Below are 19,301 nucleotides of genomic sequence, written 5' to 3' on the forward strand. Positions count from 1 at the left end.
TGGACAACCCGACACAACGATACTCGCGTGGACAAACGATCGATGCGCCGATTGGTCAACGACTAGAGAACAATTGAAATTGCACGACGTCATTTCAACCAACAGCCAATCAACGAGCTCGACAAACCTTGCTGATCGCTAAGGGGAATATCGATCTCAAGTTGGCAATCGTGTCTCTGGGGGCACACTTGCATCGGTTACGATCGTCCATTCAAACGTGACACCGAAGTGGTACCGATTCTCGAACTTTTTGCCGATTTTCGACCTGTGGATTACCGAAAAAAAGATCAAAGTTACGTTAAAAGACTCGCCGAATGTGGACACAATATTTTTTCAAGAACTTCTGACGAAATTATTGACTTCTAGTCATTTTTAACGAATATTCGTATCTGCTCCAAACACTTTGATTCCATCACTCGTGGAGTAAGCCGCCGGGTACTAAGAGCTAACTCTTTCATCACTGAAGAAATTGGAGATTAATGAAAATATGATTATTGTCTTCGCATGCTGTCACCGGCCGAAATGTAATCGTTATTTACACCTGCACATGGTATTGTGAGCAGGTAGCCGCATAGTAGGTTAATCAAATCGACATTTCGGAGTACGGCGATTGACATTGAATAATACGTGAGTTTATCGTAATTGAAACGAAAATGAATACGCCGCAATCGAATAAGAAAAATAAGAAGGTAGGGAGAAATAGGATAGGCATACCCAATGAAAATGCGAGTCCTACAAACACGGAGACACTCAGCAGCCAGGAGGCAGCGAAATTTGTTTTGGTATGGCTATACACAAGACCTTTTTTCTTTGTTACTACAATAGAATCTCCACTAAAAGCTTGGATTTGTTTGTTTTCTTGCTTTTTTATGTTTTACCTTTTTTCTTTGTTTTCTATCGCCTAAAAGTCTCTTTGTTACTTGTACTAGAATCTTTCTCTTTCTTCAGATGTGCTCAAATATATATTTATTTCATCTTTAAGTACAAAAATTTTTGTGATTTTTATTTTTATATTTTATATCAATATATTAAATTATTAACATATTAAATTATTGATAATATGATATATTTTGATGTTTAAGGTAAATCCTATAGGAGAAGATGGAAATAAATCAATTAAGTTGGCTATCTTTGACACAATTCCTATAATTTCTATGGATTCAAGTACATTTGATGAAAAACTACAAAAAAGTAACCCAACATCACTGGAAAAAGAGAAAGAAGACAAAAACATTCTTAATACTTTACCTAATGCCTCAGTTAAGGAAATAGAAGGTTATGAGGAACAATTAGGAGAAGCTCAGCCACTTCCAAATTCTTATATTAGATTTATGGAGCGTAGTGGCGAAGAACTCGATGGTAAAATATATTTTTTCATTTATATAATATAATACCATAATATGTTTAAATGTTGTTTAAGTATATCTTACAACTTTTTTTCAATTAATTAAGCAAATTTATTATGTCTATTCAATTATTGTAATTATTAATATGTTATAAATATATTAAGTTATTACCGTAATATAAACTTTTGCTTTCTACATATTGTTATTTTGACATTTGAAATATTATTTTAACAGGAGAAGTAGAATATGATTTAGATGAAGAAGATAATGCATGGCTTTCTATTGTGAACGAAAGAAGGTTGGCTTCTGGATTAACACCTGCATTAGAACCAGATACATTCGAACTATTGATGGATAGACTAGAGAAAGAGTCATATTTCCAGCAACAAACTAATGGTGGAGGAGGTACTGCTGCAGATGAAGATGCAGTCTGTTGCATTTGCATGGATGGAGAATGTCAGAATAGTAATGCTATTCTGTTCTGTGATATGTGTAATCTTGCTGTGCATCAAGATTGTTATGGTGTACCATATATACCTGAAGGACAATGGTTATGTAGGAGGTGCCTACAAAGCCCATCTAGGGCAGTAGATTGTGTCCTCTGTCCAAACAGAGGCGGTGCTTTCAAACAGACTGATCGTCCTGCAACATGGGCTCATGTTGTATGTGCTCTATGGATACCGGAAGTACGATTTGCTAACACTGTATTTTTAGAACCTATTGACAGCATAGAGAGTATACCACAAGCTCGTTGGAGACTTACATGCTACATATGCAAGCGTAAAGGAGCTGGTGCGTGTATTCAATGTCATAAGAGCAACTGTTACGCAGCATTCCATGTGACTTGTGCTCAGCAAGCCGGTCTATGCATGCGTATGAGAACGGTACAACCTACTAACGGTGAACCTATGTTGGTACAAAAAACAGCTTTTTGTGAAACACATACACCTGTCGATTATCAGCCTTCCACGAATCCTGTAGATGCACGCAGAAGAGCAATAGCTAACAAAAAAAGCACATCAGCGCCTGTTATTTCCATTCCCACCATACCACCCGAAAGAATCAGAGAAATTGCTAGGTAATATAACAATTTTATTTTTTTGTTTATCTACGATAATGATTATAGTAGGCACAACATAATTTAAATATACTCTGTATAATAAAAATATTTTAATGAATTATTAGATTTATATTATACATATTATTTTTTTATTTAATTAGTTTAGCGGAAGGGATACCAAAAAGAAGCCAATTAATACAACGTCTCATTGCTTATTGGACACTAAAACGGCAATACAGAAATGGTGTTCCACTTCTTAGACGATTGCAAAGTTCCCATCCACAATCTAGACCACCTGCCCTTGGAGAACATCCCTCTTCGCCGACACATGATGGTGAATTGCGAGGAGAAATGTATCGTCATCTTAAATATTGGCAGTGCCTACGTCAAGATTTGGAACGTGCACGATTGCTATGTGAATTAGTACGGAAACGTGAAAAATTAAAAAAGGAATTATTCAAAGTGTTAGTATAGTTGCGACACATTATGAATAATGTAGACATCATTTTCATTAGTAAAAATTGGCATTACTCTCAAATACTGAGGTTGATCCATATACTACACGAGAAAAATAACGCTTTTGGTAAAGTATTTTCATAAAGACTTTTATTAATGATTTCATTAATAAAACATAATTATAAAATTCCTGTTTATACTCCACTTTTTTAAATGTCCCAGGGACTAATCTCAGTAAAAGTGTCACTGTTTTTTACCTTAGTATTTAAGAGTTAATATATTTTTTAAGAATGAACTAGTAAAGTAAAAAAATAAATTTATATAGATTGTTAAAAAAATTTAATAAATTCTTTACAATTTTATATAATGCCAATTTACATACATACCATAAAACATACTTTTGAAAAATATATTTACACTATTTTATGTTATATTATAATATATATTTAAAAAAAAATTTTCAATTAAAATTGATTGCAGTAAGGAAAAATGTTTATGGATCGAATTGCGACCATGTGAAGGTGTTTTACGTACATTGTTAGAAGCTATAAAGTCGAAAGATACAAATGATGTATTTGGGCAACCAGTTAATATCAAAGAAGTCCCAGATTATCTCGAAATAGTATCACATCCTATGGATCTCTCTACTATGCAGGTAATTATTTTACATTACGTTTGTTTATATGTTTATACTTGTTAAAATATATTTCGTGACTCCATTACTTTATCACAATATAATCTACAATTGTTTGTCATATTTTTCATTACAGGCAAAATTAGAAAAGCATGAATATCACTCACTCTCAGTTTTTGAGACTGATTTCAATTTAATGGTGAATAATTGCCTGGCATATAATCGTAAAGATACCATGTTTTATCGAGCAGGAATGAAAATGAAAGAACAAGGTGGAGCTCTAATAGAACAGGTTCGCAAAGAATGTCCTGAGCTTAATCCAGCCTCTGAAGCCGAACAAGTCGGTTCTAAATCTAGAAAGAGAGAAAGATCGAATCGTAATCGTGTGGAAACAGAATCACAATCCAATGAGAAAGAAATTGGCGGAGGTGTAAATAGGAGAACAGCTGTGTTGTTTACTCGCAAAGCTAAAGCGCGTAATGTTAAAAATAGTCAGATGTTTCTTTCGGAAGATGATAAAAAGAAACAAAGCGATAGTTTTAAAATATATAGGTAATTATAACACACACGCGTTATTTTTAATGTTTTTTTTGCATATAATTAATTCATATTAATAATATTTATGTTACGAAAAGTTGTGTACATGGCTAATACTTCTAGGAGTGGAACAATGGATAGTGACGTGGGTGAAGGAGAAAGTCAATCATCGAGCTGTAGTAGTTGCCCCACTAGTAGATCCACCTCTCCTGATCCAGAAGAGCAGAAGCAACGACAAGAGATTACTGACACAAAAAAAGAAACCGAAACTAAACAAACAAGTAGTGGTAGTGGCTTAGAAGCTTTGCAGCTTGTATGGGCTAAATGTCGTGGATATCCTTGGTATCCAGCCTTAATCATTGATCCTAATACACCTCGGGGCACTGTACATAAAGGGGTGCCGATTCCAGCACCGCCTGATGATGTTCTGGCACTTGCAGATAATTATAAAGAGCCAGTTTTTCTTGTGCTTTTTTTCGATACGAAGCGCACATGGTAATTATTCTTAATTCTTAATGTAGGAACATATAAGATATTTAATATGCACTTTTAGCGAGAGTTAAAAGAAATAAAAAACTCTCATTTAAAAAAATTATGTTAACAATTTAAAAATTGAAAACAAATTTTGATAGAAAAATATTTTATTTATTATACACATATTATTAATACACACAAATATTTTTCATATATTTATTTATATATATATATTAATATATACACGTATATTCAATATATAAAACATAATATATAATACAATAAATTTGTTATCTGCATAAAGAATGATCTTAAGGCGTAAAGACTCTGCAATTTTGCGAAATAAATATTTTTCAATTTTATAAAAGTAAAAATATAATTTACAAACAGTAAAAATATTCAATTTTATAAAAGCATACATAATTGACAAATAATAAAAATATTACAACGTAACGTTTTTCAGGCAATGGCTGCCAGGTGAGAAATTAGAAAAACTTGGTGTATCACAAGAAGTGGATGAAGCAAAATTAATCGAATCGCGTAAACCTACGGACAGAAAAGCCGTAAAGAAAGCTTATCAAGAAGCTTTACATTACCGCAAACAAACACATAATGCGGTAGTAGACAATACATCCACTGGATAAATATTGTAAATACAAAGAATAAAATATGTAAGAGTAACCTGAAAATTTCTAATTAAATAATAAGGAATTATGTATAAAATATAAATATACAATTAAACATATATTTATATATGTATAATATATAAAACATACAATCTAGAAAAAATTGAATATATTTGGAACCCTAAGATTAAATATTAAAAAAATTTTGCTAATATCAATATATAACTAAAGATTTCAAGTATTTTATTAGTATTTCATTTTACAATTACCTACAATATTGCACTATTATCTTTTAAAAATTAAAATTTACATCTATAAATATTTTGTTATGAAAAAAACCTTTTCTAAATCTAATTTAAAAAAGGTTCCTTCTAATTGTAACTTATAATGATGGATGCACTTGTATAATGGATATACAGTTTTTGAGTTTAGCTAAATTATATGTTTTGTAATCTTTTTTCAACATAAAATACAATATTCAAAATATATACAAATCTAATTGACATTATATTTGTAATAATAATAATAACAACAATATTTCTGAGACAATATATGTATACATTATTTATCAATTAGTTATTGTATATAAAATTTCATTATTATATAAAACCGTAAATTATTGTATCAATTTTACCAAAATAGAAAATCTGGAAATAGATAAATTTTATATATATTAATATTATACAAAATTTTATTATAAATTTATACAAGGATTTGATGTTAAAATGCTTTGAAGTAATTTTCAATCAATTACTTAGTAAAATTCTTTCATTTAATTGATAAATCGTATTTCAAAGCATTTGTAGTGAGACTTCGACCGTATCAGTTAAAAAATTGTTAAACTGATGCAAATTTTATAAAATGCACAAATTTGAAAATGTATATATAAATTTTGCAAATCTCTTATTATATTACGCAAGAAACTGAAATAACAATTTCCTTTTTATGGAACTTATGTACATGAACTTCAATTTATGTATATATAAAAAAATTATATGGCGTAAATAAATCATTTGTGTAGAAAAATATAAATTTTGTTAATCTTAGAAAAATCTGTTAACTTCGGTGTATTACATTTTAAATCTAATCTGGATGTGCTGAGCCTAAAGCACAAAATATAAATTAAATTTTTTTTTAAATGTGAAAATTAATCACATTTAATGGCGATTTAGATGATACAATATACATTTGATTTTATATTTGTCTAATTAATTTATAAACTTATTAATTTTTGTAAAATATTTATAAATGCAATTGTCTTGTTTTTAATCTTATTTACCATTCCGCTTTGAAACATATTCAGCAAGTTCTTTAGCATACATGTCGAGTCGTTGTGTCATCTAAAAGATATATAGTAAATTTAAAGTACATATTTTTGTTATATATGTAAATTAATTCCGTTTACTAAATATCTACAGTATTATTACTCAATTTTTCTTGAATTAAAAGTATTAATGTATTTACTAAACTTATTGCCATTGTGATTTTCTTTATTATTCTACATATAACGAAGAATATGAAGCACTCACCCTAAATCCCCAAATATCTTTCACATGTCGACACATATTGAGATCCAATTCTCCAACGAGAAGTCCATCTTTGTGTCGATTTAGACTTGGAGTTCGCCGACCGTCGGGGGCAGTAATATAACTAGAGCCATAAAAAAATCCAAAATCGTTGTGCGCTGGTTTTCCATCACCAGAAGTAAATTCATTTGCGAAATGCTCAGTTCCTACGCGATTGATAGCGCAAGTGTAATAATTATTTGCAATCGCGGCGCATCTCGCTTCGATTGGCCATAAATGTTCCGATAATCCTTGAACAGTTGCAGATGGATTAAAAACGATCTAAAAAATATAAAAGAGATTATATCATTGAGAAATCTGAATAAGATTTATTTATCGATTAGATTGTGAAATTAAGAAAATTGTGAAACACACGATAAATTTTTTCTCTAAAGAAAATAAACTTCAAATTTTATAAAAAAAAGAACGTTGCACGCAGAATTTATTTATTATCTTATTTAGAAATGGTTATAATCTATGACTCACCTCCGCCCCATTCAAGCCAAACATCAACCAGTTCAATGGATGATGACGTCCATAACATATATTAATCGCGATGCGTGCAAAGGGAGTGTCAAATACTGGATGCCCTGTGTTACCCTCCATATAGTAAGTGGATTCGTTAAAATCCCCAATACGAGGAATATGATTCTTTCTATGTTTCCCAAGGACTGTACCATCCGTATTGATCACCACACAGGTGTTCCAAATAATATCACCGTCAGCAGAATCTCTTTCCAAAATTGGCGATATTATTACCATGTTGTATTCCTTAGCGAGCTCAGACAAAAATACAGTTGTAGGTCCCGTTTCAGCATCCTCCGCAAACTCGCACCACGGATACTTTTCCCTCGTGCAAAAAGCGAACGGCATAGCTGCAATAATTGCATAGATCAATTATAAAAATTTACATATAATGAAATTATAATACTATATAATTTAATAACTATATATACTGTATACAGTGAAAAATAAATCATGGAACGGCTGATTATCTCAGAAAGTATTAGTTTATTGGAAAAATGTTTCAGACAAAAAATGATAGGGTTTAAAAAAATCTATTTATTGATCTCATCACTTTGACCTGATATTGGCAATGTCACCCAAGGTCAAACTGATAAAAAATAAGTAAATAGAGATCTTTCTAAACCCTACAACTTTTGTCTGAAGCATTTTTCCAATAAACCAATACTTTCTGAGATAATCAGACGTTCTGAAATTTTTGATCCTTATTGCATATTATATATAAATCTAAAGAATTTTCCACATACGCCATGCTTCTTGGAGACATAAAATGTTAACGTTATATTGAGCTGCTTGTACAATGTACGATTTAATTTTATTATATATTGCATTTCGTTGATTTTGAATAGAATCCGTTGTTGGTGCTACTATGCTATGTTGAATCAGTCCAACGCGAACTAAGCGTGGGGGACGAAGTTCTTCATGGATTCGACTAAGTATCTGCCATCCTTTTACTTCAAAATTTTTATCTTCATATTCTATACCTAATGGACTAAAAATAATACATAAGGATGTATTACTTAAACCTTTTAAGATCAAATAAAATTTATGCTGTGTATACTTAGATTTAACTGTGTCTTATAAAACTGTATTCTATCAAGAGCTTTATATCATATATTTCTTGTATTCTCTATATAATCAAGTATATATTCAATACATGTACAAATATGCATTAAACAAACAAATAATTAAATAAATATTCTTATATAAGATATATATATATAGAGAGAGATATTTTGTAATATAGTCTTACATAGATGAATGTCCATATAAAATACGTTTTACTTCAGCTAATTTATTCTGTGGTATATATTGCTCTAAAATTTGTTCCACAGTTTCAGTCATGATTGCTACTTTGCTGGCTTGCTGTTTGACTGAATAATCTTGAAACTTGAGGTTCTATAAATGCGATAGCACTTCCCCTACTGTATCTACCAAAGCAGTAAAAACAAGATTAGACAATATGGGAGACAAACATATCTGAAGGACATTACAGATATCTACAAAAATTTTTGTAAAAATCTTTATATTACATTATTGTTGCAATATTATTTACACATAATATTGAGTATTGTATGTTATCTTATTGAACACAAATTAATAATTAATAATATATATTACATAAATGTTATAATATAACATATGTTATATCAATTTACATCGATGAATGAAAAATTATTAATATTGAAGTAATGTTACTGATAATGTCTTGTTTAACAGGATATGTCATATTGGTAGCAAAGCAAATTAATTTTATTCGAACTTATTTTATTCAACACAAAACAATATAAATGCATATACAGTGGAAAAAAATTATGTAAAAATACATGGGGTGCTTTCCATTTGACAATATATGAATCCACAAAAATATTGTTCTATGTTTGTTGAAATGGTATTGTCAAAAAAGATAGAACAATATTTGCATAATTGTATCGACTTGTATCGATAAATGAGAAGGACATGTAAAAAAACACATGAAAAGGTTATGGAAAGATAATATGGTAATGTCTCAACACTAATTCGCAAGTACATAAGCATTTTATTATTTATATATGTATAATGAGAAAATACATGTTCTGTAGAATAAGAATTGAGTGAATCTATTAATAACCAAAAATTTATCTTTAAGAGTAATTAATTTTTACTGTATAAGGTAATATACCTATTACGAAAGTTTTCCATTTTGTGTGAGTCGACACATTTGACACAAACATGATTTTATCTTTTTTGACATTTCATAAATAAGATAAAATGACACTGATTCTGTCAGCTGTGTCATCAAATAAAAAGCACCTTACGTTTACAATTTTGTTACAATGTAGTTATCATTTTTAAATACAAAACTGGGTATTAATTACGAAGAATATTTATCGTATAATAGTGAAAAATACATACGAAATTTTTAGAACACAACGTAGTGCACGTTTATCTTATCTGTACAATTCAATTGAATTCAATGTGTGAGAACATATGTGGGGATCATGGTGGGGATATGAACATATGATTGAAAAAATACGATCGTAACAAGATTTTGAAATTTTCATTCGCCACGAGCTGCAAGATGGCAGTGGTATCGAATTATCTTGTGATAACTGGCAATGATATATCATATTATGATAATGTAGTTTGGATTCCAGAATTATAGATGTCTGATGTCTCATGTCACTGATGTCAGTAGGTTTGTTTGTAAGCAAAACAATTGACATCTACGTGCATTTATGCAAATTTTATGAATAATAAAGTATTTGTGGACTTCAATGAGTGATAACATAATTATTTTTTGATTGTAAAAACTTGGGGGAAAAACCTACTAGGAATAGAATTGGATCAAATTAGATATTCCAAGACTGAAGGTGTTGATCTAAATCTAACCTTACTTGACAAAAGAACGACTTATCAACAATTTAAAATAATGTCTAACAGTTTTGTCCTTTTCAAATTCTTTAAGGTGTAAGACATAATTAGATAACGTATACCTTATTGTGTCGAAAGTTAGCAGGAAGTTTTATAACGATGGCTGCAACAAGGGAAAAGCGTACAAACGCTGGCAATAAAATGGCACGGTTACTAAATGAAGAAGAGGAAGATGATTTTTATAAAACTACATATGGTGGCTTTGACGAAGTGGAACAGGATCACGATTACTTGTTTGTGGCTTTTATAATTTTATTATATTTATTCTTATTCTTCTGTTATATTTAAGTAATAAAGTCTCATAACGAAGTACATAAATGGTTCAATTTCAGGGAAGAAGACGAAGCTGAGGATGAAGTGGATTCGGACTTTAGCATTGATGAGAATGATGAGCCAGTTTCTGATACTGAGCAAGAAGGACCGAAAAAGAAACGCAGATTAGTAACGAAAGCATATAAGGAGCCTAAACCAGCTACATTGCATGCACATTCGACACCCAAAGAGAAAAAGATAAAACAACCAAAGCAAGAAAAGATTTCTGTAGATAGCATAGGTAATGTAAATACTTAAACATAAATGTTTTTAGCATAAATTTAGCATAAATTTAATACTTTTTTTCAATATATTTATTTTGTAATGTTATGCAGAAAGAAAATCAATTCGCCGCTCTACTGCTGCAAAGTCAGCAGCTACACAGAAACGTTTACGTGAGAGAAACGAGGATCAGAGGCGAAAGGTAAAAGTTGTAAGACATAACACATGGAAACCTACTCAGGAAGAATTATTGGAAGAAGCATTGCAAACAGAGGAGCTTAATTTGAAATCTTTAGGTACACATTAAATAAAATACATTTAATAACGTTCCTTATTTGGGTATTTTTTTTTTCTAAAAGATAGAAAATATAAATTAAATAAAACATAAGATATTAAAATGAGATGAAAACTACAAATTACAATTATGTTTCTTTCTGAAGACTTCGGGATTATATATATAAAAAGAAATCATTAAAGGTCTATTCTATCTTGTTGGGTTCAAAAAATCAAAAATTTTTTGCATAATTTGATAGTCTCAAGATTGTAGAAGTGTTGAAGCCTTAGGGCTATGGCACACAAAAATTTGTAGCAGTAATAAGATGTAAGTGTAACAGTAAGGAAATCAACATGTTGGATTGAAGCTACTGTTTTCGTAATGGTTTTACGGATTCTACTGTGATTGGTCAATTTGCTTAAGTCAATTTACTCCTTAAGTTATTTTGTCTGCAATGGCCTTTAACATGAAACTCCAAAAGATAAAAACGTTACAAAGTATTAAAGACGATCATACAATCATACAAGTAGGTATTAAAATCAAGTATTAAACCGCACCGCAGGTATTTAACGGACAGTTTACAGACGTCTTTGTCGTCAGTAATGCAAATTATTGATCCAAAATTGGTGGGTATTTAAGTTTTTTATCACCAGAGGGCGTGTGTGTGAAAGCAGAGAGAGAGAGAGAGAGAGAGAGAGAAATCTGAGAAGGGCGGAATGGCCATCTCGGTCCTTTTCGTGAGGAAGACGTTCGAAGTGTTCAAATCGTTTTTCATTCAAAATTCGTAAATGTGTGTTCGTGCGTCATTATATTACTCGTAAAGTTTTGTTTAAAATGTATCGAGACCGGAGATTTCGGGAAAACCAACGCCCGGTTCATCGCAGTAAAAAACGAAAATTTTATGGAAATCGTTATATCAAAATAAGCGAGACAAGCCCCAGTACATCATCGAAAAAAATAACTGGATCCGATGATTTCGATGTCGTTGTCATCCCTACTCATGTTTATTCAATAATCAATTTTAATCTTGTTTTTTCGGCTTTGTCGAACATTTTGAAGTGCAAAATATGCGACGGTGACGTGACTTTTGGAAAAAAAGATGAGCAAGGATTAGGATTTCAACTTGCCATACAGTGCCACTGTGGGGATAATTTCATTAACTCCTGCGCAAGGATCGGAAACAAAGAGGCATATGAGATAAATCGAAAGTTCGTCTTTATCATGCGGCTGTTAGGAATCGGATTACATGGAATCAATTGCTTCATTGGTTTGATGGATTTAGGTAAAAGCATGAACACAAAAACGTATTATGCCGCGATTGAAAATATATTTCGTTCTACGAAAGCAGTATTCGACGAAGTTGTTAAAAAAGCCGGTCGTGAAGAAAAGGAGCAAAATATTGAAAATGGTTTTGAAGAAGACAAATTCATTGTATCAGGGGATGGATCATGGCGTAAGCGAGGGTTCTCATCTTTGTTCGGTGTGATAACATTGATCGGGCATTTCAGCAATAAAGTGCTCGATCTTGTAGTAAAATCTAGTTTTTGTAAAGCATGCGTAACGTGGAAGAACAAGTTGAACACAGCAGAATACGAGAATTGGTACAGTGAGCATAAAGAGGAATGTTCAGCGAATCACGCTGGAAAAATGGAGGTAAATGCGATATTGGAAATGTTTGCGAGAGCCGAAGATATACACGACGTCAAGTATAAACAGTACATCGGAAATGGCGGCACGAAAACCTTTAAAACTTTACTAAAACAAGATTCGGAAGTAGAAAAAAAAGAATGTGTAAATCACGTTCAAAAAAGAATGGCCGCGAGACTCCGTAATTTAAAAATAACGAATAAAAGCATTTGTAAAGAAAACGTTGGAAACTTGACAAACAAATTGATAAACGATTTCACCGTTTACTATGGACTTGCAATAAAACATAATCCTAATTCGGTTGAAAATATGATTAATGACGTTTGGGCGACGTACGAACATAAAATTTCGACGAACGAAAAACCGATGCACGATTGCTGTCCGCCGGGTCCGAATTCATGGTGTAAATGGCGACGCGCTGAGGCTGTTGGGACGCTCGATGATTTTGATCATCCTCTCCCCCTTAACGACAAGGTTCAACAAGCTATTCGGCCTATTTTCGAAGATTTGTCATCGTGGAGTTTATTAAATCGATGTCGCGGAAGCTACACTCAGAATGACCATGAAAGTTACGACAAAACTATTTGGCAATTCGCACCAAAGCACATTCTCTGCGATTCGCAAATTGTTACCATCTCTGCTTACCTCGCTGCATGTATATTTAACGAAGGTTTTAAACCTATTTTAAAAATTATGCAAACGATGGGTATTACAATCGGACCGTACGCAGATTTATTTGCCAGTAAACGCGACACGGAGCGCCTGAGAGAGGCTATGACTCTCGAGTCCGTCGAGGAAAACGTACTTTACAAAAATGAAGAACTTCAAGAACCGCAGCATTTTGAAGAAGTGGAAGGCTTATTGTATGGCCCTGGAATAATTAATTAGTTGTAAGTAATCGAACACATAGGCGTAAACGATTTAAAAAAAAATAAATTTAAAATATTTAACGCGATTTCTTGGAACATTTTTCAATTTAATGGAAGTGATAGAACAAAAATTACTGAATCTGTCATTTTAATTTTGCACAATTGTAGAGCAACATTTTTTTCTACTGGATAAATTACAATTATATCAATATCAATGATACTTCTTTTTTATTGCGCGCGCAAAAATAAGAATTTAAAATAAACTTGTAAAGTAAATTTACAATTTAAAGTAAAAAATCGAACTTTTCTTTCAAATAATCGCCATTTTGTTAATTTTCATCCAAAGTCAATTATCGTAATTTATCCAGCAAAAATATTCGTTCTAAACAGGAGATTTTTTTTTAAACTTTCAGATAAGTGAGGCGACATACAGTATTTCTGTTCTGACCACATGTTCAAATTGGAGAGGTTTCTTCCCCAAAATTACAGCCAACAAATTAATTTCGTAAAATTTAAAATTAAATAGAAAAATATAACAAATAAAAAACAATGAAGTTATCCTTATTTATTTATTTTTTTTTTTTGAAAAAATTGCCAAAAATCGCCTTTTTCAAGCCACAAGGTAGAATGGATCCTTAAAAACATATCATTTAAGAAATAGCTATAATTCTTGTACACTTACAGAAAAGTATCAGAAACTAGAAAATGAAAAAAAAACTACGAGGACCGTGAGAAAAGCGCATGTTGGACCAATGATTAGGTATCAATCATTGTCTATGCCGGTCATGGTGTTATCTGAAGCAAATGAAGAAGAAAAAATCAATGTTGAATGTGATGATGAGAGAGAAGGAAATTCCAATAATACACCTGACAATTCTCAAAAAGAAAAAAGGTATATTTCATTATTAATTTTTTTCTGATAAAATATAAAAAGATATATAATAAGAATTTAAGTCCTAAATAAGTTTTCAAAATACTGAATTTAATATACTGTAATTTCATTTAATATATTTCAGTGAAACAGAGTCAAAAATAGATAGAAAAGATGATAATAAAGAGGGATCTGTGGATACAGCTCCTACTTCCACTAAAAATATACATGGTGAAGAAACTGGAACATTTTATGAGCGAACGTTTATTACTTTTAAAAACGAACAATCATATTTAGATGTATTTAAGAAATCAACACAACAAAGACCGCCACTAAAACCTCTATGCGCAATTACACGGTAAAAAAAAAAATTATTTAAGAGTTTTATATTTACAATTGCATATTTATATTTTATTATTTATGACAAAATTAATATTAACCCTTAAATGTCTTTTCAGTGTACTCTGCTTTTTTTATTGTTCATAACTTTTTTTTATTAATACATATACATTTGTTTAATATCGTTATGTTTCTTATTTCTATTAATTTGTTCGAGTCTAAAATGTAATTTATGTTTTAGAGCGTTTTAATCATATTGACTCAAATGATAAGATCGTATAAATTTGAACAGCAGGATTAATTTTTGACATTTTGATTTTAAAAAATTGTTTATAATTTCATTTTTATGAAAGTTATAAGCAATCGAATTGGATTGGATATATCATATCCATGTTGTTTTCATTCGGCGTTTAAGGGTTAACGTTATAATCTAACATTTAAAAAATTATAAATTTTTTGGATTGATAGATTGGCTGCTAAGTATTTGGATCCTATGACACAATTACCGTATAAAAATGTACAGACCTTTCGATTGCTTCGAGAAGCATATTATCAGCAGTTAGAAGGTCGGACTGATCTTAACGATACCTCTCAAAGTCCAGAATTATCACGATGGCTTGAATGGCGACAGAAAAATCATGGTAATTCTCAGAGAAACACCATTCGTCTGGAGTCAGCATCTTTACCCGTGTCTTCGTAATTTTTTCCTTTGTAAGTAATTTAAGTTTAAAGATAGTTAGTTTTTGTTACTTTTACGATTTGACATAACTTAAGCTTTAATCATAAAATAATCTTCATTGTGTATATGTAATAAAGCCCAATACCACCATCTTTGTAAAATATTTAATTTGTTTTCTGGCACCCATGTAATACTGTGTGTATATAGTACATAAATTATAATACTATAAATTTATAACAAGATACAAATTAAAAAATATAAAATCGAATATTTTGTGTGTGTATACGTATATAAAAATATTTTTCATCTATTTGGTTTATGACTTGAGGATATCTTTTTATACATGAAATAACTTCAACAATTGTTAGTACTATTATACAATATTTATATATTGCATAAAATAATCATATATAAAACAATTTGTCAATTACTTTTTTTACATATTTAACAAATTTATATTCCATAAAAAGCAGTAATATTAATTTTATCATGTAAATGTATCAACGTAAAATTGGAAGTTATATTACTTATGTCAAGCATTTATGGATACATTCAAATATAATCATTTATCTTAAAAGCAAGTTTGGTATTTTATTAATAAAATAACGAAATACAAGGCATTATTAATAATCTATTGTTATAGATATAATATTTTTTCGTATTTAACTGATGATGAAACAATCTTACATCTTAAATCATATTCTTCTGCTGTATGTATATATATATATAAAATTTATTCTGCTTAGTTTAAAAGAAATTATAATTTGCCTCTCCTAAGTTTTGTAGCTTGTGGCCTATGGATACAGAATAACTCAAAAATATCTGTAGAAAACTATAGTCACTTTAACATATCGCTTATACATATTACAGTTCTGAGTTTCGTGTATGTATATGTGTGTATGTGTGTGTGTGTGTATGTAACAAAGTAATAAGCACGCTATATCAAATGGTAATTATATTGTAATGATTACCTTACCATTTTTAAGATTGCTTCGAGAAGCAATGAATTTCTCATTTCTTACAACGCATGTGTGTGTATATATACATATATATACACACACATACATATATATATGCATACATATACCTATATACATATATATATGTATATATAGTGTGTATATATCACGATAATATAAATTATACACACTATAAATCAGGTTAAACGCACGCACAATGCACTATAATTATCTTTCATTATTTTGCCTTTTTAAATAATCTTCCTAAAGATTATTGTGGCAAATTTCAAACCGTTGATTTTTCATGTAATCCAGAGAAGTAGACTTCGATTTGTCAATACCTTACTCACTCTCTATTTTATTTAGGATACAATAAAAGCTCATGAGACGTTAACGTATTATACATATTACAGCCACACAGAAAGCAACATCTTTTAGAGTTTTGAAAAACGCCTATTCTATATATCTTTCTTTATCATTGTCCTTATATAATTTTATCCGGTAAGAAGTTTGGAAAGATCCATGTAAAAATAAAGTAATCCCAAAGCATGTAGTGCCCAAGCTTGTACAGACTAGTACTATTATTTACGAAGAGCCGAGAGTGAGCAACGAGAAAGAACTATCTCAAGCTGTTTTTACTGCCTTTTTCATCATTCGCCTTGTAAGTCCATTATCATATTTGTTTTCTTCTATGCAGTGCATGATAATATTTATTCATGATACTTCATTGCATATGATCATAAACTGTTCACATACTCACGATCACGCTACGCGTTAAGTCGTTTATATATATGTATATATATATATATATATATATGTATTACAAAGAAGCAGTAATATAACATTTATTTATATTATAACATAATTTATATCGTGACAGATAGAGAGACAAACAGAGAGAGTAAAGATGATCTTTTCTCGCGGACAGAATGGTGCGCATGCATGCGCGATTACAGCATCATACAATCTTACTTTTGTTCGTTTATCCTTACTTGATTATTTCCACGAACATGTAATGCATACTTGTATATGGATTGATGGATGCCCTCTCTCGCACTGGTAAGGATAAAACTTAACATACGAGATTATATGCTTTCGCACATAGTCTTAACTCTCGTTCTGTTATACACCTGTTATATCTACCGCCAACTAGTACTCCCACTTTTTTCTCCTCCGTATGACTGCTTCTGTAAAACGAAATTACATAATTTTTTTATAATACTCAAACTGTAAGCAATAATTTGAATGTAATAAAAACGACAATTATTCTAGAATTAATTATGTATTTGTTTTTAATAAAAATAAAACATAATAAAAACATAATAAAAATTGTAAATAGAAATAGACTTTAGAATATATTTATGACTGATTTCAGGAATATATTCTATATTTTATATATAATACTCTGTTATTATTAACACGAATTATTAATATACTTTTTTCCTTTAATATTTTACATGTCGTCTCAGACATATTTTAAATATATTTAAATGTACAAATATTAATGTATGTCTTTATTGAAGTATGAAATTAAATTAATATTGTGTAGTACATATTGCGGAATTATCGTTTTTGAAAAAATTACTTAAAAAAATTTTAAAAATATTTGTATAACATATACAGTTACAAGTATACAGTGTACCTAATATTTTATATAGCATAACTTCGGAATCTAATTCCTGAAGAAATTTTCTTAAAAACATAAGCATGGATCAATGATTCTAAATCTAAAGGATTGTGGATATATGGCTGCTTAAACCTTAAAGGAAAACAAAAGAATTTTACAAGCAATGAATAAAATAATAAGTTGTTTTTTCTGTTGCATTCTTTGTATTTATATGCAAATATATGTTTATTATTATATACTATGCAAAAAAAGTTTAAAAATAAGAATGCTTACACACATATACAAAGATATATATAAATATCTAATATTGTGAAATCATAGATACGCTTCTTAGAATCTACGAATATTACATAATTCCGTAATTACTCAGAATCACATCCATGCTTACGTAAACTTTCTTTATGATGTCAAAAATCACCTAGATTATATGTGAACCATTTTATCAATGTTCAATATTTATTTTCATTGAATATCTTATAATTACTATGTAATTAAAGACTGAAATTATATTATATTAAAAATTAAGTGCAAAACTTTAAAATCAATGAAATAAATTATGTATTGTGTGTGTGTGTGTGTGTGTGTATAATTATTATCTGTGTGTATATATATATATATATATATACACATTCACACAAAGTATTAATAATATTGGAGAAAAGATTATTGTATAAAAGGTATTATACAATATATACAAAAAATTAGTTTAACAAGTGTATTAACGATATTTCACCTTATTTAGACATTTTGAAGTATTTAATAATTTCAAAAAGTAAGCTGTTATATTACAAATATTTTGCAACATATTCAATGATACATATTTATTGTTGAACATGAACTGATTTATATATTTTATAAAGCATTTATAATCTAACGATATAAAATATTTAAAAGTCATCGGATGTCTTTTCAACAATAAATTCTTTAACCAATTTAAAGCCAATATTTTCTTCATTTTTGTTTTAAAAGAAATCTAAAAAAGTCTATTTATTTTTATTGATGTTACAATTTCCAGTATTTTTATACGTATGCCTCGTATTAAAATTCTTACAAAATTATTTGAAGACTACAGTTCTATTATTTATATGCACTCTTAAAATTTATGAAGTATTTTTTATTCTCGATCATTAGTTATTCGAAAAAAATATTGACTTGATATATCCATTGAGAAAATGTCAATTTTGAATTAATCAAGAAATTTAGAAATGTATCAGAAGGACATCTAGTTATTTTGAAACATTATGTAGATTCTAAATCTACAACACAATCATTTGAAGAAAATTAATTTAAATATTTTAATTATTTTGGTAAAAAATTATGTATAAGAGACTCTCTCTCTCTCTCTCTCTCTCTCTCTCTCTCTCTC

General features: G+C 29.8%; 4 protein-coding genes across 7 annotated transcripts in view; 2 read left to right on the top strand and 2 right to left on the bottom strand.

The window, feature by feature from the left end:
- The first annotated feature begins 227 nt into the window (after window positions 1–227).
- On the top strand, window positions 228–5,203 carry Br140 (bromodomain-containing protein 140). The gene is made up of 8 exons (XM_018547913.1): window positions 228–782; window positions 1,083–1,359; window positions 1,581–2,424; window positions 2,568–2,870; window positions 3,343–3,517; window positions 3,633–4,048; window positions 4,157–4,528; window positions 4,971–5,203. Exons 1-8 carry the CDS (start codon window positions 654–656, stop codon window positions 5,149–5,151), a joined length of 2,697 nt encoding a protein of 898 aa, XP_018403415.1. The 5' UTR covers window positions 228–653; the 3' UTR covers window positions 5,152–5,203.
- A 1,194-nt stretch (window positions 5,204–6,397) lies between these two features.
- On the bottom strand, window positions 6,398–9,698 carry pyd3 (beta-ureidopropionase pyd3). 2 transcript variants are annotated; one of them, XM_018547925.1, is made up of 6 exons: window positions 9,618–9,698; window positions 8,476–8,653; window positions 7,970–8,214; window positions 7,185–7,573; window positions 6,663–6,980; window positions 6,398–6,473 (listed from the first exon to the last, which is right to left on the bottom strand). In XM_018547925.1, exons 2-6 carry the CDS (start codon window positions 8,565–8,567, stop codon window positions 6,405–6,407), a joined length of 1,113 nt encoding a protein of 370 aa, XP_018403427.1. In that variant the 5' UTR covers window positions 8,568–8,653; window positions 9,618–9,698; the 3' UTR covers window positions 6,398–6,404. The 2 variants fall into 2 exon arrangements, with proteins under 2 accessions (XP_018403427.1, XP_018403428.1); XM_018547926.1 differs by lacking the exon at window positions 9,618–9,698 and adding an exon at window positions 9,385–9,399.
- A 221-nt stretch (window positions 9,699–9,919) lies between these two features.
- YL-1 (Vacuolar protein sorting-associated protein YL-1) lies at window positions 9,920–15,493 on the top strand. Of its 3 annotated transcripts, XM_018547893.1 has the most exons (7): window positions 9,920–10,075; window positions 10,171–10,369; window positions 10,469–10,689; window positions 10,784–10,966; window positions 14,145–14,352; window positions 14,477–14,689; window positions 15,139–15,493. In XM_018547893.1, exons 2-7 carry the CDS (start codon window positions 10,236–10,238, stop codon window positions 15,368–15,370), a joined length of 1,191 nt encoding a protein of 396 aa, XP_018403395.1. In that variant the 5' UTR covers window positions 9,920–10,075; window positions 10,171–10,235; the 3' UTR covers window positions 15,371–15,493. The 3 variants fall into 3 exon arrangements, with proteins under 3 accessions (XP_018403395.1, XP_018403394.1, XP_018403393.1); XM_018547892.1 differs by lacking the exons at window positions 9,920–10,075; window positions 10,171–10,369; window positions 10,469–10,689; ... (1 more) ...; window positions 14,477–14,689; window positions 15,139–15,493 and adding an exon at window positions 11,272–13,481 and having other exon boundaries at window positions 14,145–14,218; XM_018547891.1 differs by lacking the exons at window positions 9,920–10,075; window positions 10,171–10,369; window positions 10,469–10,689; ... (2 more) ...; window positions 14,477–14,689; window positions 15,139–15,493 and adding exons at window positions 11,272–13,481; window positions 13,874–13,975.
- Window positions 15,494–16,521: 1,028 nt separating this feature from the next.
- The window catches only part of Rab11 (RAS oncogene family member Rab11), a 7,656-nt gene continuing 4,876 nt past the window's right edge, over window positions 16,522–19,301 (bottom strand). Inside the window, exon 5 of the mRNA XM_018547888.1 lies at window positions 16,522–17,495. The gene's annotated coding sequence lies outside the window, so the exon portion shown is untranslated. The remainder of the gene's footprint in view (window positions 17,496–19,301) is intronic.

The sequence above is a fragment of the Cyphomyrmex costatus genome, unplaced genomic scaffold, assembly GCF_001594065.2.
Source record: "Cyphomyrmex costatus isolate MS0001 unplaced genomic scaffold, Ccosl1.0 scaffold69, whole genome shotgun sequence".
Taxonomy (NCBI): domain Eukaryota; kingdom Metazoa; phylum Arthropoda; class Insecta; order Hymenoptera; family Formicidae; genus Cyphomyrmex; species Cyphomyrmex costatus.